The 26,315-nt window shown below is 40.3% G+C and overlaps 1 protein-coding gene across 3 annotated transcripts; it reads right to left on the bottom strand.

Moving 5' to 3' along the window:
* Nucleotides 1–1,832: 1,832 nt before the first annotated feature.
* On the bottom strand, nucleotides 1,833–16,536 carry RB195_015455 (uncharacterized protein; the record flags this gene model as incomplete). 3 transcript variants are annotated; one of them, XM_064206183.1, is made up of 15 exons in its annotated part: nucleotides 1,833–2,415; nucleotides 2,591–2,633; nucleotides 4,858–4,972; nucleotides 6,201–6,254; nucleotides 6,632–6,742; nucleotides 7,998–8,087; nucleotides 8,159–8,207; nucleotides 8,342–8,425; nucleotides 8,799–8,932; nucleotides 9,040–9,117; nucleotides 9,191–9,301; nucleotides 9,382–9,459; nucleotides 9,569–9,704; nucleotides 9,765–9,953; nucleotides 10,022–10,131. In XM_064206183.1, the coding sequence occupies 15 exons, from the start codon at nucleotides 10,129–10,131 to the stop codon at nucleotides 1,833–1,835; spliced, it is 1,965 nt and encodes a 654-aa protein (XP_064062063.1). The 3 variants fall into 3 exon arrangements, with proteins under 3 accessions (XP_064062063.1, XP_064062064.1, XP_064062062.1); XM_064206181.1 differs by lacking the exons at nucleotides 1,833–2,415; nucleotides 2,591–2,633 and adding exons at nucleotides 11,731–11,858; nucleotides 16,411–16,536 and having other exon boundaries at nucleotides 4,814–4,972; nucleotides 9,569–9,721; nucleotides 9,821–9,953; nucleotides 10,022–10,132; XM_064206182.1 differs by lacking the exons at nucleotides 2,591–2,633; nucleotides 4,858–4,972; nucleotides 6,201–6,254; ... (9 more) ...; nucleotides 9,765–9,953; nucleotides 10,022–10,131 and adding an exon at nucleotides 4,297–4,376.
* Nucleotides 16,537–26,315: the final 9,779 nt, after the last annotated feature.

Below are 26,315 nucleotides of genomic sequence, written 5' to 3'. Positions count from 1 at the left end.
CATTTTTTCTTTTTTTTATTTTTTTTGGGAGGGGTGAGGGATTCCTCGATTGCAGTTTTACCACACGGAAAAACCATGCTTTCGCATTTGCAGGACAAATAGCCTTTGACTAATAACAATAAGCATACTTGCTCTTCCAACTCCTTCCGTATTTTCACGGAACCATACCAGCAACAAAAGAAGATGCAATAATCAAAATTGTAACTTATTTCTTAATGTGTAAGGTATGATCTGACTGCTTTTCTCAATTGGTCTTTGCGTCTTGACATGCGCTACTTTGATTCTTTGCCTGAAAACCCACAACTAGGAGAATCTACCAGAAATTCTAGTTTTTCTTCTCGTTTCTGCTGGGCCGTGCTCCTACCTCTAGTATATCCTTCGCTCGTTGTTTTCTTTTGCACGCTACATCTCACAAATCAAAACTAGTGCGCCTACCGCAGTATTCTATATTTTATTTGCAACAAATCCAATATCTAACTACATCAGCAATGCTTTAACACCAATTATTGTCCCAGAAGTGAACTGTAGAATTCAAAAACAGTTAAAGTTCCTGCCAAAAGCAACTCCAAGTTAGCGCATGTCACAGAAGCTAATCATGAAGCAAGAAGTTGCAAGACTGAAGAGGCATTCTAGAACAATTCACCTTAGACAGTTTGTAGAAGGTTCCAGATTTGATAGTCTCAGTACACAGAAAAATGGAGTTGAAGGGAATCAGGAAGAATTGATGTACGCTTAATAATTATGGCTGGTACTCCTGCCAAAATTGGATTTAATGGATTTGCAGCGAACTGTTGTAGAAAAGTACAACAAAAAGTAATGGAGAATTCATTGTTGGCGACATAGTGAGTGCAGCGAATAGCCAGTAGTAGAATATACATCAATAATTTATCAGAAATGTAACAGCATGAAAAAAGAAATGAACCAACAAAAAATATGCTAGAGATACAAAATAGCAAAACGAGAAGATAAGCAAAATAAACTTTCTGTGCCAGGCTGTTTTGCTTGAGCAAGGAATCAAAGCTACGTTCTTCTCAAAAACAACTCTTAGCTGGCACATTTCAGAAACGAATACCATTTAAATGTGAAAAGCAGTCACAACATTGAATACATATTTAAAATTAACTTACCTCAGTTTGTAGACGTTTAGAAGGAAGACTAGAGAATATAGATAGCAACAGTTCCTTTTATGGGGAGACGCAGGTACAAACTATCGAATGGGCTCCGAACTATCGACCACTCATCAGGAGTCAGGTCAAATAGCCGCGAGTATCTGCTAACACTACAGTCCCTCACGTCTACCCTGTCTTTACGTATGATAATCTTTTAGGACGGTGAAATTCCGGTCGTGCAGTTACTGGACTCGAATTACCTTGGTGTACTGAGTTGGAGCGACTTGGTTGTCTGATGCTTCCATGGTCGTTTCCGTTTCAACTGAGTAGAACGTTCTCTTCAAGTGGACGAAAGTGATCCACAGTAGCATCTTGTGCTCTACCTCCATCAGCTTCGAATCTATGTGAATGCAACCAACCATTATTGCTGTTACCAACCTGAACTTTATTCGAAACCCTGCTTTCTCGCAAATCTGTCATTCGTCTAGAACTTTTTCGATCCAGTCAAAGTCCAAGTCACTCCTGTAAAGAGCATGTGGATAACAAATAGTAAACAGATTGGGTGATAGCTTCCGATGTCACGTGGATCTCTCTTCTTATACAACAATACGGTCTCGCTAGTTTTCCACTGTTTAGGAGCTTTCCATTCCGACAAGTAGCGTGTAAAGAGTCCCATCAGAGTGTTGTTAAGGACTGGCGGAAGATTCTTCAGGTGTTCAGACCTTATCCTGCTGGGGCCGAGTGCAGTAGAATTTCACATTGACATAACACTTCGGAAAGGAGAACATCTGGATTGGCAGGTTCATCTTCCTTTTGGTGGTGGGGTGGCAAGGCTGTCGAAGAGATCAGAGTACAAGTCGTGGATTCTTTTCCCTTTTCCATCCCTCTTCTCGATGCAATTTTTGTTTCGGTTGCTCCCTTCGGGTTCCGGAGAGCAGTCATCTTCGCCTTGCGATTGGCGAAGTCTCGACGGGCATAGTGAATGCTCTTCCCCGCTTTTGCTACTTCAGCCAATACTGCTCTTCTTCTCTCTTCGAGAACTTCTTGTATCGCTTCTCTCCATCGCTTTGTGAGCTCGAACGTGAGTTCTTTGTTGCCCGCGCCTCGTTCTGCTTCACGCTGCGTTATTAGCTCAAGGAGTTCTGGAGAAATGCGTCTCTTGGTCACTTTAAAACTCTCGGCTCTTCTTTTACAGTCGTGAAGGTGTCCACGAACCGATCGTATTCGTCGTCGATGTTGTCCATTGCGGAGCTCATTTGTTGGAGGTAACTCCAAACAGCCTCCCGTGCACTTCCCAGTCTCTTGGCTGCAGGCCCCACGTGAGGTACACAAGAAAGTTATGAGTTAGTTCTGCCACAGCAGAAGTTCAGAAACCTCTCTTGAATCCATACGCTTGTCAGCGTAAGCACAAGAACGCTTTTGGCCCGCAGTTAGCTCCCTATCCACCACGTGCCGACGCGCCATGTAGTCTCGCGACTAACCGGCTATGATAATCGTAGTGAGGGAGAGCCGTGGTAACCTGGCCTAAAAATGTGGAAAGAGTTAAAGGATATGAGGTCATCTGCATGCATGGGACAGTTCGTTAAAGGTGGTGGCTTCATATCAAATTTCCGTTTTTGTTTGTAAACAGTTTAGACAATCAATATTCGACAAAATCTCGGTGCATAGTGATGCCGTACTGAAGTGAGCACCGATTCATCTGGAATGTATTCTATCAGGAAATTTCCAGTGAAAGCGGTCTTTTTTCAGCGTAATGAACTCCAGTTCTTCATGCTACTTTACTATTTCCCATCCTTTTTACGCACACCACCAGCAATTGGCAACAATTGCATTGAGTACCTATAGTCGGGTCAAAACGACATGAAGTTCGGTCCAGTTGTGTAGGCGGCTGTGCTCATAGGGGTGCGCTGTAGCTACTGGCTGGGATCGAAGGTGCGAATCCATCGCACCGCTTAGGATGCGTCCCCTACGCAACTGCGCCGAGCTTCATGTCGTTTTGACCCGATAATACCCCTCAACACTAATTCAAGAAAGCAAACGGCATGACAACGCCAATCAGTCGTCAGATGTACACAAACAATCCATTGTCAAAGTTTTCCTTTCACTTTATTCCAAAGAATTTAAGTGTGTTAACTGCAGGCTTCTCTGCAGTTAACACCAAAACAAACTTAGACTTCACTTTATGAGCCTCCAAAAATTGTGGGACGAGAGGATTATGGACCACCTGGAAGAACTCACTCTCGTGCACGAAGTAAACGTATCCGAAAACAATATAAACAACAGTTTAGGTTTTATTATTTGCATATTACAAAATTTCTATCGACATAATCAATCATACAGAAGATACCCGTACTACAGTACAACTGAAGTAACCACATATAAAATATGTCATCAAATTCCAAAAATGGTTATTATGTTATCACTGGATGTTTGGCAGAGCGCCTCCATAACTTATTAAAAGAAACCGGCCGCTATTAACATGACGAATGTAATAAAACAATTACAAGAACATATTATAACGTAATGAATAAATTAGCGTAACGAAACAGACAAATTTAGATTAGATGTACAACATTTTACAAATGACATGAAAGAATGGGTGTGCTGGGTAAAAATGCTATCTGCGAATTCAGAAGTCGCTACAAGAGATGGATTATAGTTGGGTCAAAACTACATGAATCACGAGTGTGGTTTTGGTGCATTTGCATACGCGCTTGAAACGGCGCAGTGGAGTCAGCAGTTGGAACCGAGGTGGGATAGTCGCAAACTGCAGCGATGGATGGTTCCAGCAAAGGTCCCACTATGCTCCTAACCGCTACACTCCACCGCACCGCCTCCGAGAGAAGCCGCGTACGCAGCTGCGTAAGTGCTTCACGTCGTTTTGATCCTACCGTACACTTTCCTCAGCAACGCTGGTTTCAAACACTTTCGACCTTGCAGCTAACCCATTAGGATTGATTATGTACAAATTAAAAAGGAAGTACGTGTTGGTACCAGCACAACAGATGAAGCCTTTCAGTTGAGAAACAAATAATCTTTGGGACGTTACCAGACAAAAACACTTCCGTGTCAACAGAACCGATAATACAATAACCACCTGCTTCCTTTTTTGCAACATAGTAATTTTATGAATCGGTGCTGAAATTACTTAATTCGCGGTCAGCCTTATTCTAAAACTCTTGCAGACCATTTTTCGACTTCGACGCTGCACACTTCATGAACACGAGACTTCTCTACGCGCAAGGGTGGCGGCACTTGGTCGTACATAGTTTAGATAAAGATGCTCCTCCACTATTACCATCACACTAATCTGTTACCCTAGATCCACGAATTGAGGCGAAAATCAGAAGAACTGGATTTTGCATCAGGACCATCAAAATCCGAAACGTGTGAATGATTTGAAGAATTCTAACAAATACAACAACGTTATTGAGCCAAGAGTGATAAATCGTTTTTAGCTGCTGTTAGAACCTACAGTAACAGCCCTAGAACTAGAAGAAAATGATGCGCCAATACCGAAGTTCCTAACAGGACCAATAAAACTATGATTCCCAACGAAAACACGACCCGTATCCACAAATGTGACATGAAAACACCAAACACGCCTCTGTACGGGTGTCTTACCATCAATAAAGCTTACCGAGAATAACGCTAAGAGGACGTACCGGTAGGATTGCTAACTTCCCACCTGATCCCTGGGCAGTCTAATTCGGTTTCACATTATTATTAATAAGATGAGCAATACAACTAGGATGTTGAGCTTTACTAAGGAAGGGATGACGTAGTAGCTCCGATGCTGTAGCTCGCCTCGTTGAATCCTTCACAACACATCGGCTCAACATGTGCGCCAATTCAGCAGAAACCTTAAAGAAGAAAATAGAAAAGAAACTCGCTAACGTATAAATATAAAAAGTCTTCAAAAACACACGCTAATTTATGAATTCAAAGCATTAAAAACATGAAATTCCAAAGAAAATATCTTAGAAATTTGAGTCGTTTCAAACACGCCTTCGTTATCCTTGAACTCTTTAACAAACTAAACTACTAGACTTTGCTGGCAAAAGATCAAACTTTCTTCTGCTACTCTGTCGTAGAAAATTAGCGCAATAACAAAAACGAAGGTTCGGAGCATATTTCATAAAAGTTTGACAGAAGCATACAATGCGCTTGAGATTGGAACTTCACTAAGAACGTAGTTGTAGATACGTAGTTTACTAACATAAGCGCGATAACGCACAATTCCTCTTAATTATCTAGCAGAGCGGCTTAGCAAAGGGTCCTGTCGCGCCGTATCTAACCTACGAGGTACCTAGTAACACGCGACAACTGCGAGCACAGGTGGGCAATCGACAGCCCTTTGACACTCTCCCCCGCTCGCCGCCAGACGCGATACGGAGGCCTGCGCTCGCAGATCTGATGAGTTACTAGGTGCTTCGTGGGGAAATTCGGCGCGACAAGCCTGTTTCCCACGCCGTTTTCCTGGATAATTAAAAGGAATTGAGCGTGATCAAGCTCATGCTGATGAACTACCTTGTCCAATCCTGAAGAAACCTAAACTTCTACAATTTCGTAGTATGCTACGAATCTGAGGTGGTGCCGATTTCAGGTGGAGTATTCGTATACGGGATAGTAGATTATGGAGATGGCGTGATTCCGTCCATTTCTTCCTAATTGCCGTAAAAACGGCCCGGAAGATGCGGCGCGTGCACTGCGCGCTCCAATCATCCGAGCTTCTTGTAGAAAATAGCGCGCCGGAACGCCCGAAGCCGTATTTTCCGAGCCATTTTCTTACGGCAATTAGGAAGAAATGGATGGAATCACCCCCTCTCCATAATCTACCATCCCGTGTACGAATCACCTGAAATCCGTACCTCAGATTCGTGGAGTGGTGCCTTTAAGGACTTTTGGCCTCTGATGGCTAGTCATCTTTTTTCTTTTGGAGCAATGGATTACTTGAGCCCCGCAAATGATTGATGACACTTATAGTAAGTGGACGAAGAGAATGAGTGTTTAGGTGAATGAATCATTAATGAAACAATGCAAAACAAAACATTTTCCTATAAAAGAAATCCTTAGATAAAATTAACTTACGTTAGCGGTTGGATTGAATACAGGTGGAGGCTCGTCACGGATCATTTTCATCGCCTAAAACGTGATATTAAGTTCGAACAGTTTTGTATTTGTGCCTCCTTTCTTTTCTGTAGTTTTGTAGAAAATACTATTAATTCGATGCAATAAAAATTGAGTGTGTGGAACTTTTTATATAGATTAGGTGGCTCGGAGCCAACTTTCGTTTCTCAGAGTCCATATGATGGAACTACACAAAGATGAAATGAAAATAAGGAAGAGTCCGAACACGAATTTTCCAATCGATATTCGATCAAATTGCATACAATTTCAAGAGATCAACTTCAAGATCGGAAATGACTGTTACTGGAAAACGAGAGAAGTTATTAAAACCCGCAAAAAAGAACCGATAACCATAACCGTAAATAAACCAGTCCAATATAAAAATTATTCACCTGAAACGGCTGCTCGTTAAAAAGTGGTGGTTCTCCTTCAACCATTTCAATCAGCATGATACCAAACGACCAAATGTCAGCGCCTGTATCATAGGGTTGCCTGGCAATGACCTAAAAAAACTGAGTTTACAAGGGACATTGAAGAACTCTCTACATCGAATCCAAGCGCTGAACACCTTCAACCAAGTTAGCTGTTTGCATGGCAGGTGTATCCAGAGATGAAATCTACCCGAACAAACCGTTACGCTTTCGGGCAAACAGAGTAAGCTTTTGGAAAAAAAAACAATAATGGGAGAAATGGGAGAAAAACTGCCAGAACTGAGTATTCAAACGAGAGTAATAAAGTTCATAAAAACAGGAGAACAGAAAAAAGTTTTTCTTTAAATTCTAAACTATAAATGAAGGGAAGTTGAGAGGAAAGAACAAATGAAAAAATAAAATCAAATATGAAGAAAGTTATTATCCAAAGAAAATAGAAAACAAGGAAGGAGAAAAGAATTTATTAGCAAACAATGCTGAGTAGGTGAGAACGAAAAGTAAATTGATGACGTTTTTTAACAAAGTCTTTTAAACTGGATGAAAAGACAGATTTCTCCAGTTCAACCTTTCGTCTTCTTTCCGTTCACGGACGATTTCAAACCTATTTCTCTTTTTGATGTCGAATACATAACACAGTGAAAAAAGCAAAATCCCAAATGCTGACCCCGATTCTTTCACATTTTTCTCTCTTCAAAAGTAACCGGAAATGGAGATGGAGTTGCCTTCTCTTCTGAAACGCCGAGAATTTTGGAAATACTAAGCTTAACGCGAACGAATTGTTCGGCGATAATAAACTTCATGTCACTCGTTTTATATACAGATCTGATAGTTGTCATTTTATCTCCTTATAACCTTTGAGTAGCGAATTTGCCCAAAGGCAGCTTCCATTACCCTTTAGAACTACTTTAAAAAATCCTTTAGGAGTAAAAAAGAGCAAATTTTTCCGTTCTCCCCCCCCCCAATTTCATGAACCTCGTAGTGCACACACTTTATTTTACTGCTAACTCTGGCCATTTTTCTCTCTTATAGCATCGTTTTTAGCAGTAACGTAGCGGTTTGCCCGGTCAGGCTCCTCCGCTGTTGTAAACGCCTACTGGACGGGCACAGAGCTCAACCGGGTGTCACCGAAGTGTCCCGTAAATGCACTTTTACTGGCAGACACTCCCTGTCCCTCTGTTCCGCCTTAGTCCAAAGCGCATCGCTACCACTCGGTTGAGTGTATTCGGCTTTGACTATCTATCATTCATGCAGGTGCATGACAATTGCTTGAACAACAGCGAGCGGCAGTTAAATAATATAATAATGACAACTGCACTGCAGTATTCACCTCAGCAGCTGTCCAGTACGGTGTCCCGACCAGAGATCTTCGTCGAGGAAATTCGTCGGATAACTGTCCACAAAAACCAAAGTCAGAAACCTACAATAATCACTTTCAGCAATTACTTTAGACTATCGTTTAGATTGGGGAAAATGCAAAAGTGGTCGAACCTTCACGATTCCGTCGCGTTTTAGAAGAATGGAATCGCTCTTTATATCCCTGAAAGTACACATAATAAAAAAATCAGACAGAAAAGGAGTATAAGAGTGGCTTCATTTTTACTAATAAGTCACCTTCTAATCTTTTAAACCAACCACACATAAATATGAACCATTAGAGACAACTCCACTCACCTATGAATAACACGTCGTGTGTGAAGAAATTCGAGAGCCCTCAGTACTTGCAGGGAAACGGTAGCAATTTGTGTTTCAGTCATCCTATAACAATCGAATTCATCAGTAAAATTCGTTAACACTATGGAGCCTCCCCACACCCAATATGATATCACATTCAACAGACATGCAGGTCCCGCTAATTCACTAAATACAAATAAAAACAAAGCATCATGAATATTTGAATAAACTAATAGCTATTTGAATAAACTACTTGCTTTTTTGGTATCTATCTATAACAACCCGACTGCATATCTCTTCAAAACAAACTTTGAGCGAACCCAAATACAGCGACCAATACTTTCACCTTTAAGAGAAGGTCGTAAAATAATGAATAATCGCACACTTTCTCACAAAAAAAAAAAAACAACAAATACAGTGAGAAATAAAATATAGAGATAAAACCACAAGAACAAACCTGGTTTGAGTGACAATGTCAGTTAATGACCCTCCTTCCATGTACTCCATTACCACCCACAGCTCATCACCAACCAGATGTGATGAGAACATGCGAACGATATTCGAGTGTTGATAATCTCGCATTATTGAGACCTTGAAATATTGAGGAGCTACATAAATGGCTGATAAATTTAAGAACAACAGAAATGATCCAGTATTAAAAAGTGAAAAAAAAAATCAATGAAAAATCAGCATAATACCTCGTTGAAAAGCAATTCGCGTCGTTGCTGTTTTTTCAGATTCATCCGCTTCACAGCCACAAGTTGCTTCAAAGAAGCCTAAACGAATTTAAGACTCAACTCAAACCAAAACAGAAGCTTAAAACACAAACCAATCTCCAGAGCAACGTACTTTGTAAGCCGATAATACAATACCCGTTGAACCTTCGCCAACAAGTTTAAAGTCGGTGAGATCTACACGCGGATCAGCCCGGTCAACTACACTCGACAACGCCGCACGAAACTGAAGCGAATCAAACTTAAGGAAACCCGGAGAAAAAAAAATAGAGTTCAATGATAAAGAAGAAAAGAATCGCAATTCACCTCCTCGTAGCCAACACCATCATCTGGCGTCTTCTGAGGAGAAGTGACTAAGGATGGCGCAGATGTTGTTGGAGATATCTAAAATTCAGTGCGTCCGGGAATGTTGTTACAGAGTTGAATGAAACGTGCATAAAGCATGGATATTTCGAAAAAAAAATGGAAAAAAATACATCTACTAAACACTAACCACTCCCGAATGAACGTTATAAGCAGCCCCATTCGTATGACGAGAAGTAACAGCTTTCACGTTATCATACCGTGGAGGTGTGGTGTTCTCGGAATGTGACATTACCGGAGACATTATGCGAGCTGTACTCTGCTGGCTGTATGGAGCGTCAGTCTAAAATACTACTGCTAGGTCAGGGTTAGCGAAAAACGGTCACCTGGATAGAAGACCAAAAATAAACCCAGTGACTTGAGCTAAAGGAATAGCCTTAACCTTATCACATCCAAACGTAGTCACAGTAGGTGGTCGCATCGGAAGTGGAGCATAATTGGGATCATTAAAAGGATATCCACGACTTTTTGACGACGGCTGCACAGAGGGTGGTCGTATTACGGCATTAGATGGACTAAATTAAGCATTTAATTGCCAGAAGGTTATGAACTAGAACACTGTTTGATCGCTAATAAAAATCACCAAGGACTAGGAAGCAGATCGTTATTCATTTTCACTATCGCTTTCATCGTAGGCATACGAAGACTATTACTACGAGCAACAGTAACAGCATGGGGTATGGGAGTGTTCATCCTGAAAGTCCTGATTTATAGTCACGTTTAATCGAAATAACAAGGAAAAATGCACCAATAGACAACACGTAAATGAAGCAAAACGCCATAGATGATGGCACTGACAACAATAAACAATAAAAAAATTCGTCACTGGGCACACTAACAAGAAGAAATTACGGAAAACTGATTAGATCTTCTAAGGTAAGAGTCATTACTTCTTTCTACAAGAAACAAGAAAAGACAAAATAAAAGTTGAATCTTAATCTAGTCACTTTGTTCATTTTAATTTTAATTTTTCTACTATCACGAGTGAAGCAGGGAAGTCTGCAATCTGAGTCCACATCAATATGATTTTTGCTTTTTCCCCGTCCGAACAAACAAACTGATCAGACCAAATTCGAGGCACATCTCATCGAATAAAGGTTGCTTCTTAACAATCGCTTCTAACGTAATTGTTCATCAATCGATTCAAAAGAAAAAGAAAAAGAAACGTTTACGAAAATAGCTCAAACGTTGGTGCGATGGAGATAAATTGCGCATTTTGATGGAAAAAGACGTCTATTAGACCAACTAGTTTAAGAATTCATTCATCTGTACTGCATTCAGTGTAGAGAATTCATCCCATTCTATTTACTGAAGCTCCATGTTTGTGGGAGCCATTTCATGAAAGTTACCAAAAGTTAAAATGTAAAGAAATTTAATTTCCACCCTAATCCACCTATTTAAGCTTGTCACTCCACGTTGTTAAAAGGTGCTACATATCATTCAATAATGTGTCCTACGCACTTCCTGGCACTCGGTACAGAAAAACTGCCACAACATCTATTTCCTTCCGTTTTTCTAGAAGTCTCTTTATGTTGGTTCAGCATTTCATTCGTATTTTTAATTGTTGTATTTTTTATTTCATTCTGCTAGGCAAACAAAGCATAACCTCGAATCCAGCTCAAAATTAAGGAAAGTTCGAAAGATTTGTGAAAGTAAAGACGGAGAACATCATAAACATGCACAGCTGAAAAACGAAAAGTTAAGATAACTGAACTGTTTGCGATTCTTATCTCATTTCACTCTTTGAGTTGCTGAAAAAGTAAATAAACACTTAATAATAGATATGATGAGGACTACAGCAAGGATACGTACAAAATCAGGGGAAATAAATAATGCTCGTTTAACAGTAAGTTCAACAAAAAAAAATAAGTTCAGAAACAAATGAGCCACAACGGCCCCAAAACACATAAAGAATCTCAATTATTCAACTGGACTACGACTCACAGCAGCCTCGTCTTTTCTCCACAAAAAAAAAACAGATAAATGCCTGTTAGAAGTTCTGTAGAACTTCAGTTGCACAGATTAAGCACTTCAACCTGCCGTGTTTACGCTTTTTCACATCACTTATCGTTTAAAGTCTCTCACGTTAAGTTCTATGTTTTGCTTAAGTCTGAGCCAGTTCTAGGCATCACCCCACTATTTGACTTGGGAAAAGATCCCTGTTGCAATGCGCTAATCCAAGAAAGCTGTTGTTTCCGTTACAGCTCAGTCATGCGTGGGTAGATCTGCATCATTGCGACAGAATATAAGTACGTTAATATTTAAAATCGAAAAAATAATGGCAAATTTCACCTTGATCCTGGACCTCTAATTACAGTCTTCAATTCTGCTATATCTACAGGAGTGATGCAAGAAGGGTCCACAATTGGCCTCGGACGACCGTTAAGAGCTCGAGGTGGTCCAAGAAGTGCTTGCCACTGCTAAAAATAGAAAACATATTTCTTCCAAATGAACGACGAGATTCAAATACATGACATCGTACAGTCACTTTTCAGAAAAAAAAAACATTACGGTAACCAAAAATGGCAGCTGAGAATCCTTCTAGTTTTCGACGTCATGTTCTTTCGAACATCTGTTGCAGCTGGATACGAAAAAGAAAGATGAAGGAATAAACCCAGAAATAAGCGCAGAAGTAGTCATTAATCATGACCGCACGAATTCAGCAGCAGCAACTATTCACATAAGGATGGTTTGTTCGAAAATTTATGAACAAGTTAAATTTTTCTGTGTAATTAACAGTACAGTATGGTATAGTAACAGTATGGAGTGGCATACAGTCAGTTCACAAAGCGAAATGTACGCAAAGTTAAATTTCTAACTAATAAAATGAAAGAAAGCGATAACGCCGAAACGTTAGCTGTTGTTTAATAAAGGAAAAACAAGCAAACATATTTGCGAAACAAAGAGCCAGCATTAAGCATTCATTTAACCTCCAAAGACTCTCCGCACTAAACTTGTTCTTGAGCAAATGCACTTGCAGTGTTGCCCTGTTGTGACATATCTTGCCCGATTTCTACTTCCTCGAATCAAAGAGAAATACGAGTAAGAAGTATGGAAATGTGACTCTAGTTTTAATATTCAAATAATGGGATTAATAACACAACTCTTTCAACACATCTTCTGATCCTTTCAGTAATCAATGTAATCAATGTTCCGTTTTAAAAATAAAAGAAAAAATATCGCAATATGTTCTTCTATTATGGGAATCAATATTGTCACAATTTTCAAAACTCATTCGACGCATCTTATGCTGAAGAAAAAATAGCAACTGAAGAAATGCAAACGTTCAGCTTTCATACATTGCAGTGCTACGATTTGAACTCATTGTTTGCACTATCGGGATCATTGAAACGAAGAGCGATGATTAAGTCCATAACTACAATAGTAAATATTCTAAGGCTATCTCTATGCAAACTTGCCTCTCACCAAGAATGCTCTTACATCTTCCGCGGTACAATAGAACGAGCAAAACACTCAGAAAAAGAAGACGCCCAAGTTGAATCACTTACATAGATGCGATAGTCGGACCAGGTGCCCCGATCCCTTTCACTTTTGTACGGTTTTCAAAGGAACCCCTTCACTTTACAACGGTTAGCGAAGGGACCTCCTTCACCTTTGTACGGTTTGCGAAGGGACCCTCTTCACTTTTGGACGATTGGCGAAGGGATCCTCATCATTTAAGTGCGCCCCATGAGCTGGACCCCCTTCACCAGAAGAGGATCAGGCTCCTCCCTATCGCACCCATGATCACTTAGAAAGCAGCATATTGCAAAATTGACGGCATTGAGATCTCATGACAAACAGATATGAATAGATGTATAGTTAACAAATATGAGTGCAGTCACACTCAATTCTGCCTCGTAATCCCGAAAAAGGCGTGAGAGATCGCCTGAGTTTCACCGGTCATTTCCACCATGCAACTTGTTACAAGTACAATAGTAGAACGGTGGCAATGCGCGATGTCTCTGCGACTGTGAAAATTGGGGAACTCTGCGGCTTATTTGAGTTATATAAGTTGCATCGTGGACGATGGATGGCCGAGGAAATTGCTCGTGCTTTACCGCATAACAGGTTGCATCGTGGGGGGAACCAGTGAAACAAAGACATTTCTCACGCTTTTTTTTCTTGATTACCAGCGAGAATTGGCAGTCAATGTATCAAATAAGTGTTTTTACTGTGTTACTCAGTGTCGAAAACACCTTTACTTTCACCTATTCGTGAAAAGATTCATACACCGTTAATTCACGAAATGCTGCCTACGGAAAAAAAGTCGTAAGAGCAAATTTGAACCTCCTGCCAACGCATAGTGAGGAAGTAAAAAAAAAATAAACGCACTACCAACAAGTACATTCAAAAATAATTCGAACAATAAGACCGAAAAGGTTCGTTTTCTGTACATAGTCAGCGCTAGATCTGTTCAACCAGGTCTACCCAACTCGTCCGCGAGTAAAGCGAGCAGAAGAACTCCCAAGAGATCATTACCGAAACCACATAATCGACAAGCGAGTCAGCCAAAAGAGCGTATGCTACCGTAAACCTGTGGCGTAGGCCTAGCCTAATACATTCAGGACCGACTGGGCATGTGAATTCCTAATTTTGGAAACAAAGCATGCTTGGACGGCGGCAATTTGCATGTTTGCCATTGCGACGAATCCTGCAGAGCTGTTTAAATAGGATGTATCGTTCTAAGCCGTTGTACTTCAACTGTACTCATAACTTCTGCAGTATCTTAATCGCCGTGTCGTTTCGGATTTGGTTTCGAATTGAGTGAAAACTATGCTGCAGCATTTTAGAGATGTCAAACCACAGACAAAAGCGAAGATCAACTTTAAAAAAAAAACTCAAAACTCTTCAAAATACATTAGAACATGAAAAAATAAATTGTTTGACGCATAATGCAACTAATACACAGAGTTCTCGAAATAATTATATTACACAGAGGCTTCCGCATCTGGCATTAATCATAGTAAAATCGTTACAGTGAACGATTACGGAAATTTACACTACGCGACAAAGGCTCTCAATATCGATCCCACAAGAGTACCTATGGAAATGAAAGTAAATAGACTTTGTCATGTTTTGGAAATGCTACGAATTCAAGCAGAACGTCCTTTTTTCATCCGCTCAATCCTATTCGCAGTGAACAATCATTTTTCCGACAAGAGCTTAGTTTTTACAATACATTTGCCTCGAAAGTACATCCATTTGTTTCTATGTTATCTGGGAAACGCTACTTGAGCACACCCTGGAGACCAGACTTCGAAACATCTAACACATGGATATAGAAGAACTTAGCAAAAAACAACGCTTAACGTAAGGATATCACTGCAGTGACGTGTTGTGTCCCACAGTTGTCTAGTAGACAACTTCATCTATCAATCAACGTGTTACGAGCTTCTTATCTGAGCTCACTTTATCACTATGCTGAAAAAAATCAAAATAAGATTGCAGCTTGTATTAAAGAAAGTGTCCGACGTCCAGATTTTTCTGATTTGCACTAGAGGAAAAGAAGGTTACATAAACCCTTGGATCCCTTGGATAAGATGAACCGTGCATCCCTTGGATGTCGGTCTTTTCAGATTTTCAGGGCATCGAAGAAACAACGAAGTATCGTACCCCGCGGGGATTAGCTTCTGCGTTATCATACTGGTACTGCAAAAGTAGTGTCCCTTTTTCATCTACAATTTTGAATTCGTCGCTCTCAACTAAGTCTTCACTCCTATTGATATATCAATGATGTAGGCTGTAATTAAAGGCGCAGCAAGCACACGATGAGCATAATGAAGAGACAACGAATCTTTAACCTTTAACATCTTTAACTCTCTAATCTTTAACATATAACAATCCCCTTGGGTGATGCTCACTTCGTCTAGAATAACTAGCGCTTTTAACCAGAACTGGTATTATAACGTAGCAAGAAAGAAATGGGAACGTGTGGGCTGGCAGCACGCCTTTGAGGGCATTTAGAAGAGCCCGGTACCTACGTTGGCCAGCAGAGGCTAGATAGACAACTTTCATAGTTCTAGCGTACCACGCCATAAGATGAAGAATAGAGGATCGGCGCCGTGTTCAGTGGCAATGCAGCACCCAATTTGTTGTTGTTGTTGTTGTTGTTGTTTTCCTCCTTTTCTTTTTGTAGACATTCATCGTCTTCAAAATAAATCTTCTTCTTAATCGTGAGTCTGTTCCAGGCGTTAGAATTAATTATAACCCGAGACCTTCGAAGAGAACTCCGAGTATGGAAAAATTAGGACTGTGTACGAGTTTGGGCGCGTTCTATTTTATGGTATATAGTACATGTGCTACAAAACACACTAATGTTACTTAAAACGCTTCGCTGATTTCTACTGCGAAAGATTTTCAAACAGATGTGTGACTCATGCAATTTGAATTTCGGATAGGTTTTTTTGTACATGAGCAACAATCCTAAGTTCAGAACGTAAATTAGCACAAATATATAAAATAATATACACGTACACTATCTGGAACCATCCCAGGTTGCGCACACTCCATAGAGGAGAAATTTTCTAAGCTAATTGAACAAGAGAATTTCTTTAATACACTTCAGAAGAAGATGATATATCAAACGTCATTATATTATTAATAAGTGTATAATATCTAAAGTAAAACTAGTTGGAGAAGACGTGCAAACGAAATATTCACAGAAAAAAAATTTCGCAGAAGTTCGCCCAGTGGAACGACAGCAACAAAACCTAACTGATACTAATCACGACGCCACTAATGATCGAAAATATCTGTGAATTAGAGAGGTCAACTTGTTTGTGATGTTGTTGGAGTGACATAAAAATAGATTGAGTGTTCAGACTAATAATTATCCTAGGAATCCAGTTTTCGCAATGATGAGATAAAAATAGAGTTGTAACCACGTAAAAATGAATGTAACATAATAAAATAAAACAAAGATAAAAGAACATTAGAAAATCAAAGATAGAATCACCACATTAGAATCACCTTTGGCAATCCGGTATACATCCCTGTCCTTGCGTCATATCCAGCGTGTATTCGATGCTCGAAATTAGATGGAGTCGAGATTTCCGACTTTTTCAGTTTCTTTCGCATAGAAAATGTGCGATTCATGATGTGATGCTATCGTCGACGACGACACATGAAAACTCGTCTGCAAATGACACTTAATCGATCATGTCAGCTGCACTTAATCTTCGAAACACGTTAACAACTGAGAAATGGCGACAAATTGAAGTGCATGAATGATTGTAATCTTCATGGAATCTGGGTTAACGTGGCAAAGTTGTTTCGGATGACGCTTTTCAAAGAAAAATCCGGTGAAGTAAATATATTTTGTGATGTGAATAAGATGAACTAAGATAACCTTAGATAGAGTAAATACCTAGAGACAATAGATCCGAATAAGGTATAACAACAAAAATAATATAATATGTAACAATAACCGAATTTGAATAAGATAAACTTAGATAAACGTAAGATAAACTTAGACATACATCTGGATACAACAGAACCGTATCTGGCCGCCTAGAACAGGAATAAGAACTATTTCATATCACGGTTATGGTTCGATCATCGTTCGATGGATAGATAAGTGGTCATGTAACGGTTCCAGTACGAGGTCGATGCGGGTTTTTTGGCAGCAGTAATGGAAATACAAAATGAATGTGGAGGACAAAAATTCGACCCATTTTCGGTGTTCATCATACTGAACTTGTGGAGTATGTAATGGAGATTGACTCCACCACATACTTCAAGAAAAAAAAAAGCAACATATTTAGCAATAGATCAATATTTGTTTCGTCAACCGAGCCCGCAGAAATACTGCAAACATCCATTCAACCAAATCTGCCTAAGTTTACTTTGCAGTCTTCTATTTAAAAAAGACAAAACCATAAGCGTATCCGTTACACTCGATGGTTTATTTTTAATCAGAATACGGCGAATACTTGATGAGTTTTTATTTTATGCGCTGTAATGTAGTCGAACTAATTTCATCTACAAAGAGTTGTTACTGCTTTTGTTTCTACTAATCAGGGATCATAAATCCTGTTTACAGAGAACAACTTTGGTTGTGCACTCATTATCGCCAAACAACATGGAACTTTTGTTGAAATCCTACAAAAGGAACAGTTTAGTAATATAAACAACTTATTATTGTAGGTTTTGCACTGAAAACATGTGCAAGCACATACACTCGGATAGGAAGCTGTTAACAATGGCGTAAACGCTTGCATTGGAGGTGGGACCTTCACTTCAGTGAAACCGAAGCAACGAGTTAGGTCCCCACTGCGAAAACGTTTACGCAATAGAACGTAGGCTTCTGGTCGTTTTGACCCAACTGCACGTACGATCAGCGCCGCATGTATTCAGAAGGTTGAGCACCTTCGATAGGAGTAAAACAGAGGAAAGAGAGAACTTCGCAGATGTGTTGCGATCAACAGATTGAATGTATTGGACGCCAAATATAGTAGAATTTTTAATTGTGAGTACTAGTTGTGAAAGGAGAAGCATGTACATATTTCCTTGAAAATATTGTTTATTTTCCTAAAGATTCCCAAATTTGATAAGGGAACTTTCCAATTTCTTTATCAATGAGGTAGAATAAATTAGTGGAAATGATCTCGCATTCGGTAGACTTCTTTTCCACGACAAAACCTCTGAATCCAATAGTAATGAAGGTGGTCAAAACGGTTATGTCTGACAAATGAGCGAATGAGGAACCAACTACCGAAGTTCACAATATGTGCAATTTCGCTAAAATGTCTGTCAATTGCACTGTCATTGATATTTTCGTTTCCGCTCCTAATTATAGTCGGGTGAAAACAACACAAAGCACTGCGCAGTTGCGTAAGCGGCTGCGCTCGAAGCGCTACGCCGGCGCGCAGCGGTTAGGATCGAAAGTTGATCCTTGCTAGCACCAATCCTCCCTGTAGTTCGCGATGGTCCCGCCTCGATCCTAGCCGCTATCTCTACCCCGGTGCTTCAAGCGCAGTCGTTTACGTAATAGCACGGTGGTTCGAGCATAATATCCTTCTATACATTGAATCTAGTTGAAACTTTGTTACAGATTCTTTGATAAATATTATCAACGATGATGTCAATCACTGAATTAAAGAATTTCGATACAGAAATTTAAGAAGAAACAAACAAGTTTCAAGACAATCGTACTCGTGCTACTAAAGAAAAATGTAACCAGTGATGATGATAGTAATATTCAAATCCAAGGTGATCGGATAAACAGAGAAATGAAACAAAAATAGTGGGCGCTATCCATTCATGATCATAAGCGAAGAAATAGTTAAATTAATGAGAAGCAAATAGCTTCTGAAGAAGCTTCAGATGCTAGTTTCTGTCGATCCAAAAAAAACCATCTGATCCCCTCGCCTGATAAATAAAACCAATAATTGCCATTTCAGACAATATAGCGAGGCTCTCAGGAAATTTTCGGCCACTGAATCATCTGAAATTGGCGAACACCAGAATAAGAAAATTGTAGCAGAGAAAGTATGAAATGCATCACTCACGGAAAGTATAGAAGAATAGAAACCGGTTTCGGGAATTCAGTGTATCCAGCAATAATATTGAACGTTTTATATGTGGACATCATTCACAAAAAGAATACAAAAAAGCTGAGAAATTAAGAAATTTTCACTGTTTTGTTCGAGTTCGAACAGAAACTATTGAAATAACCTTCGAACACTATGAAAAACAATTTGTTCGCTGAAGTACAAGAAACAACGAAAAACAACAAATATGCACGTTCTGTCTATCCAGAAAAAAGGTGATTGATGAGTGCAAAAGTTGAATTGAGAGGAGCACGTGGGCAGAAAATGAGCAGGGATGGAACTCAGCAAATTTTCATAATTTGTTGATGTATGAACTCAGAAATCTGCACTATCAGCGGCTATTTTTCCCTTCTAGCAACGATAAGGAGCATGGTAGGATCGTTTACCCATTAGGACAATATTATGGTAACTGTATCGACAAAACTGTACTTTATAGGACATTTCCTCAGTGGAGCACAAATCAAATACTACCCGTCGATGATGAAAATGCATAGATTTTCGTCATTTCTAGCGTTGGACGATTCTAGCGATTGATTATTTGAAAGTGCGTTTACGAAACGGAGGAAACTTTTCGCTGTTCGAAGAAAAAAAAGCAGAGAAATACGTCTTGGCGAGGAAATATGATCCATTATGTTGTAGGATGATATCGCGTTACATGTTGAATTAATGAGATTTGCTGAGAAAGCAAGATCGCAGCAAAACGAACGAAAGATTCTGACGACTGTACGCAAATTAAAGCTGAAAAAGCTGGTTAAACCAATCAATACTGATCGTAGTGACCAGTGTGGCGGTTGTAAACCGGTGAGTTTGAACTGGGCGGTACTAGCGCTGGCTGACAGCCAGCCAGCAAGTCAACCACCACCCACCCAAACGCACCGTTGCGACCCTCAACGCTGACCCTCTCGTCAGCTCAATACGGAGGCGCGATCGTTACGGAGGTCTACCGTGTATCGATCGATTCGATGTAGCCAACTGTCTGTGGTCATCATCGAGCGAAGCACATTTGCGCGTAATCTGTCCTTTGAACTTCAACTACGATGAAAAGCGAAACCTGTTGAAAAATGTAAATTTTGAACAAGCGATGGTGGAGTAAAAGCGTGTTGAAAAACTGCACCAAATACATTTAAGAACTCCGAATACTTTTAAGTTTTCTTCTTTGCTTTTCTCCTGACATCGTTGAATTCCACTAATATCCTATATTCATCTACTGTCCACTAATTATACTTTTCTTTTTGAAGCTTATAGTTGCCGGCAGTTATGTTTGTCTGCGTGACGGTGATGCGCTTGACGCCACGGTCTCCTTTTTTTTTCTTCCAACTTACTCAGTTGATCACATTATAGACGGACTATAAAGACACATGCACACTTATCCACTTTCCTCATAAAAGCTGTTTTCCTGGTTCTTTTCACGGAGGGGGCAAATAGCGGTTTGGAGTCAAGATGGGATCATCGCGAACTGCAGCGATAAATTGTGACCAACTCAGTTGCATCGAGTTTCATTTTATTTTGACCTTACTGTAGCTCCTATAGATTATTTTGGTTTTTAAAAGGGCCAATTTTTCTGGCGGAGGAACGATCGCTCGAATGATATCAAACTCAAAGAGAAATTTGCATTGTTCAAAAACTTTTCTCGATTACGCCCATACGTTTATAGTCGGGTCAAAATAAATTAAAGCACGGTGCAATCGGGCAAAGGGTTGCGCTCGAAGTGTTGCGAGGAAGTAACGGTTGCAACCGGGGCGGGTACAGTGGATGTTGTGCGTTACGGAACCACCGCTTATTACGCTTACCGAACTCCAGATAGAGGGTACGCAACGCTTTTACGAGGAAATAGCGGTTGGGATCGAGGTGGGAACACTGCTGACGTCACTGAGTGTAGCGATAATTGAGGCTAGCAAAGGTCCCCGCATGATCCCAACCGCTACACTCCACCGTGCCGCATCGAACGCAGCCGCTTACGCAACAGCACCGAACTTCAGGTTGTTCTGACTCGACTCTACTCGTAGTCACCTGCAAGCGATTGTAGTCCGCGCATTCATTCACCCAACCGTTTGCAGTGTTCCACTATAAATCAAAAAGTTTCAAAAGGAGCTTATGTACAGTACATGGAGCATGCCGTACTGTAACTGATGTCTTTGAATAAATGTTTAAAGCAGCATAAAGTGCTTGAAGGCATCACCCCACGAATCTGAGGTGGTACGGATTTCAAGTGGAGTATTAGTATGGTATGAGTATGAGTATACGGCATTGTAGATTATGGAGAGGGGATGATTCCGTCCATTTCTTCCTAATTGCCGTAAAAAGGGTGTAGCGGCGCGTGCACAAGGTTGGCGCGCTCCAATCGAACACGTTGCAGAAAGTAGCTCGCCGGACGCTCGAATCCGTGTCTTCCGGGCCGTTTCTCACGGCAATTAGGAAGAAATGGACGGAATCACCCTGCTCTCCATAATTTGATATGCAGTATACGAATACTCCACCTGAAATCCGTACCACCTCAGATTCGTGGGGTGATGCCTTTAAAGTGAATGTTTCTCGTGAAGAATGGAGAGAGGTGTTTTTTTTAATTTTTCGAAACTTTTCGGAGTGAGGAAGATTGTTGCTCAAATAAATGTGTTTAGTGAACTTCTACAAACACCAGTTGCAACTAGTCACACTTCCAATCTTCTTGTAACAATATGAAAAGAATGAACGCATGAACATTATCTGGATGGCGATAACGGGTGGATTACAGAATTAAAGTGACAGCTACAGTTACGTTTCTTAAGCGCAGCCCCTCAAAAATGTGAGCTTAAGAAATGAACTCTGTCTTCTAAGATATTTCATGCTATTCGCTTGCGTTACGCGCAGATGCCGAGGAATTGTCACCGAGCTTCACGAGTGCGTCGTAAAAGAAAGAATACTTCCTTACGCTGTCTCTGCTTGGCTTATGACGAACAACGATAGTTAACGACAGCGATTTGATCTTTTGTACGTGTTGATTGCAGACGAAGGGAATCACCATAATTGAAACGATTTAGCCAACGCAACCAATACTTATTGAAATCGTAACTGTCAATGTTTCAAGCTTCACCACGTCGTCGCTTCTAAGCACACTAAAGAAAGCTAACAGAAAAGAAACAAGGGCCGGGAACGAAGAACAGCGCATATAATGCAATTTGTAGCAGCAATGTCGCTTTTTCCGTCAAGCAAGAAGAAAATTACCATGCCATTGTACTGTCGTTCTACATGAAATTGCAGAAATTTCCTCGCTGGCATGCACACCTAGCGAGGGAGTGCGGGCACGGTACAGGGCTAAGGCGGCAAGAGAAATGCGAATAAGTGTGCAGTCACAGGACAGTTCTACCCTCAGTACCGAAAACAGGTCAGAAAATTAGCAACTGGTCATAAATAAAGAACAGAAAAGCTCTCTCTTCTGAAAAAAAAAACATTCAAATGACTAATTCCCATATTAAGGTAACGATAGAGTGCTGATGGGTTCAATTGGACTGAGCGTTTTCGGTTCAAAGCAGTTCAGAAGAAATTAGAAGTGAGACAGAATGAAATATTGTGTGACAAGAGCGGACATATGCTCAAAAGAAAAAAAAAACCCAAAAAGATGACAGGACTTTCTTTTTGTGCGATATGTTATTTTCCACCACATCGTGTGCATGCACTAGACATATGGACGTTTTTTCACGAATGTTAGCTGGTAAATGTTAAAAACACATGTCCGACATGTGCGAGAAATGGCGATAAAATGTTAGATGTGTTGGGTGTGAAACATATTGCAAGACGTTAGCGCTTTACAAAACCCATGAAAACACCGCAGGCGCTTGAAAGTTGCTGGAAAGCCATCGAATGTCCAACTTTTCGGCATAGGTGCGATAGGGAGAAGGCGGTTTCGCAAACTGTTTAAAACTGAAGGAGGTCCCTTCAAAGGTGACGGGGGTCAGAGCACCAGCTCCGACTATCGCATCTATGCTTTTCGGAATAAATTCACAGAATAGGGGGTGACGTCTTCGATTACTCAAATTTCCGAATGATCTATAAAATGTGTCACACTAAGAATGGTCTAGCATTTACACGTTTCAATACTCATAACAAAGAATGAGCCAACTATACAGTATATAACACAAAAGGGAATTTTAGAGATCATCAACTAATGAAATTAACATTGCACTAGAGTACAAAAAAAATTTTCCAGTCGTTATCTTGAAATTAACAGTGTAGATAGGAATAGATGTGCAACCCACAAGAATATGAGTCACGCTTAATTTCGTCTAGTTATCCGGAAAAAAGGCAAAACAATCTTGGTTGCACCGCTTTTCCCAACGATGCAACTTGTTACGCGATAGAATGCGAGCAATTCTGTCGTCCTCCAACATCCGCAGTGCAACTAATGCAGCTCAAATAGGCAGCAGAAGCTGCACAATCGTGATTGTATCTATAGGTGGTGAGATCCCAACACCGCGTGGTACGCTACCTTTGACGTAATTCCCGCTTCTTGCACTATTATAGCTTGAAGTCGTATGCGCACCTTCTTTGACCTACGTCAATGTCCAGTGATCAACGCAAAGAAAACACTATCTCTTATGCCACTCAGCTTCTCCACGGCTTTTTTCCCCACACTGCATACTCAAATATGTCTTTTTTTTTTGCTAATTTCAGTTTTTAAGAACTACTTACCTGCACAGCACTGGTCAGGTATGTGATGTAGGTTTTTCGGCCACCAACTGTGGCATCATTTTGTGCGATTAGAGCAATTTCTTGGGAACGTATAGTCGAGTCGGAACAACTTGAAGCTGAGCCCATTTGCGCAAGCGGCTGCGCTCGAAGCGGTGGAGCGTGGCGGTTAGGATCAACGGGAGAACCACTCATCGCAGCAGTTCGCGACGGTCCCACATCGTTTCCAACCGCTAGGTTCGCCGCGCCGCTGCGAGCGCAACCGCTTACAGAACTGCACCGAGGGGTCTAAACGTATGCGTAAACAAGTTTCTTGAAGTCTGCGTCTCTAAATAGGATTGGTTGACTAAGTTACTATGGCAGCTTACCATAGTTACTATGGTTAATTACCTTAATCGACCAATTATCACATTTTTTCGGAATTAATTTTTCTTTGGGTTAAGTGAGTGTAGCCTTAATAAAGGCTGTTGGGCTATGAAATTCGTCAACAAATTGGATACTTTGCGGCAATCTGTTTCCAGGGCTTGAAGATAAGATGCTTGGGGTGGAACTGCCATTACTGAATGACATAGTAGAAATTTTTTGAAAGTGGTAATCCAGTAACGGGTTACATAGCAATTCCCGATCAGCCACCCATCGTCAAATTCTTCCCTGGACTTCGATGCAAACTCTGACCAGATATTGTAATCAGAGTGAAATCACGAAGAGTCACCTAGCTGGCAGCACCCTTTTTTGCTGTTATGCAAATGAGTAACGGATTCTCGTTAATTCCGCCTAGTATGCGGCGACATTCAAGAATATTATGAAAGCGAAAAATCCCAGAGCAGTAAGAAACAGGAGCGAATTTTGAATCATGTTTAGCTGTTAAACGTGAGACAGAGGCTTAGAATGATTAGGAGGAATTTCGGCAGAAGAAAGAGGTAATTCGCCAATTAAGATAGTTTTGCTAACTAACGCATGTAATAGCTAAATCGACCAACCAAGCTTAGTAGTTCAGACCTCTAGAAACCTGTTTAGTGAGCGATTAGAGCACTTTTTGGGGTCCACCAACTCTCTTTTTGCCCCATCCTTTCAGAACGATTTGATTTGTGGTGTAACATGGCATAAACGGTTTCCTCCGATGCGGCGCAGCTTTGTACGGCTCGTAGTCGAATGTGACCGTATCACTACATCGCCTTTGGCTTTCAAACCAGGCAAAGGGTTGAATGAAAGTATTTACAACGCAGATATTCACTCTGTGTCCGCAGAATCGAAGGAGACCCAGCACGCAGCTCGCGGATTTTTCGCCGGAGTTTAGTATGGAAACAAAGTTAGAGAAGCGACATGAGACCAAATAATTCAGAGTGTTCTATATCTCACGAAACAATTTCATTATTGATATGTGGTGTTTTAAATAAGCCTAAACCTGCTAAGAATTCTAGTAGTCAGAAAGTAGCGTTCATGCTTCATTCGTCAGTCTATCTGGGCCAAAGTCTCAAAATTGGCCTTACTAAGGCGCTTTTGACTGCTAACATTGATGAATAAAATAGACGAAATGAAAATTTGAATTCTTGCCATTTTCTGTTCTTTTTTTTAAAAGTAGTTTGCATCTTTCAAATACATTCTTAATTAACCAGACTTATTTATAAATTTATACACCTAGATGTTTCTCCACTGCATAAGTATGTACATAAACAAAAATAGACAACGAGGATAATACATAGAATGTTTAATTCTTTAGACAAATGTATAGAATGTGCAACTTACGGTGACGACTTTAATCTCTCTTATAAACCTATTATTTCTTGATATTGCAATTGAAACAGTGCGCTAATCATGGGGTCCAGATCTATGTTTCCGGGCACGCATTGACCTCGGACCCAATGTGATACGATAGTGGTTAATAATATGAATAAGAAAAAAATTATAAGAAGAGGAGATGATGTTCTTTCATTGAAAAATTTACCTTTCTGAAGGGATTACTGGAAAACAAAGCTTTGTGAAGAATCAGCTGTGCTATTTGGTTGGATCTCTGAACAGGAAGATGAAGTGAGCGCAGAGTTGTCGGGCGACCGCCTTGATGGCGCCATATCGCATAAATTATAGTGGTCTAGTGTGATCAGAAAAAGTAAAGCAAACGACGAATAGCATATGATCGAATTGCTGTATCAGTGGCCTGAAGATGCGTAAAAACAAGGCGGATCAGCTGCAGCTCAGTATGCAAGGAAAACACGATTCTAAACTAGTCATACATCCGACCCGGTTGTCCGACACGTTTTGGTGCCATTTTTTTTTTTTTGTATGTCTGTAATTCTACATAATGGTAGGCATCACGAAGAGAATTAGGTGGACAAGGACGAGTGAGCACGTACGACCTCTTCACGTTCAAGGGTCGCCTTTCATAAACAACTTTTTGTTGTTTATATTCGTGAGTACGGAAGACTCTTATTAGTCCTTTATGCCCCTACATTAGCGAAGACTGGAGATAAGAAGGTTTTGGTGGAGAGGTCAATGAGGGTTAGGTTATTTCGGCATGAATAGGAAGCAGTCGAACCGTTAAGGAAGCCGTGCAATCAATAAACGTAAGAAAATAGAAAACAAACTTTAAAAAACAGAAAAAAAACAAGAAAAACATAAGAGAAAATAGAACATACGAATGAATCTTCGTTTGCTGAGAGTTCT

This window comes from Necator americanus, chromosome V (assembly GCF_031761385.1).
Source record: "Necator americanus strain Aroian chromosome V, whole genome shotgun sequence".
NCBI lineage: Eukaryota > Metazoa > Nematoda > Chromadorea > Rhabditida > Ancylostomatidae > Necator > Necator americanus.
This window is presented reverse-complemented; position numbering and strand designations above follow the sequence as displayed.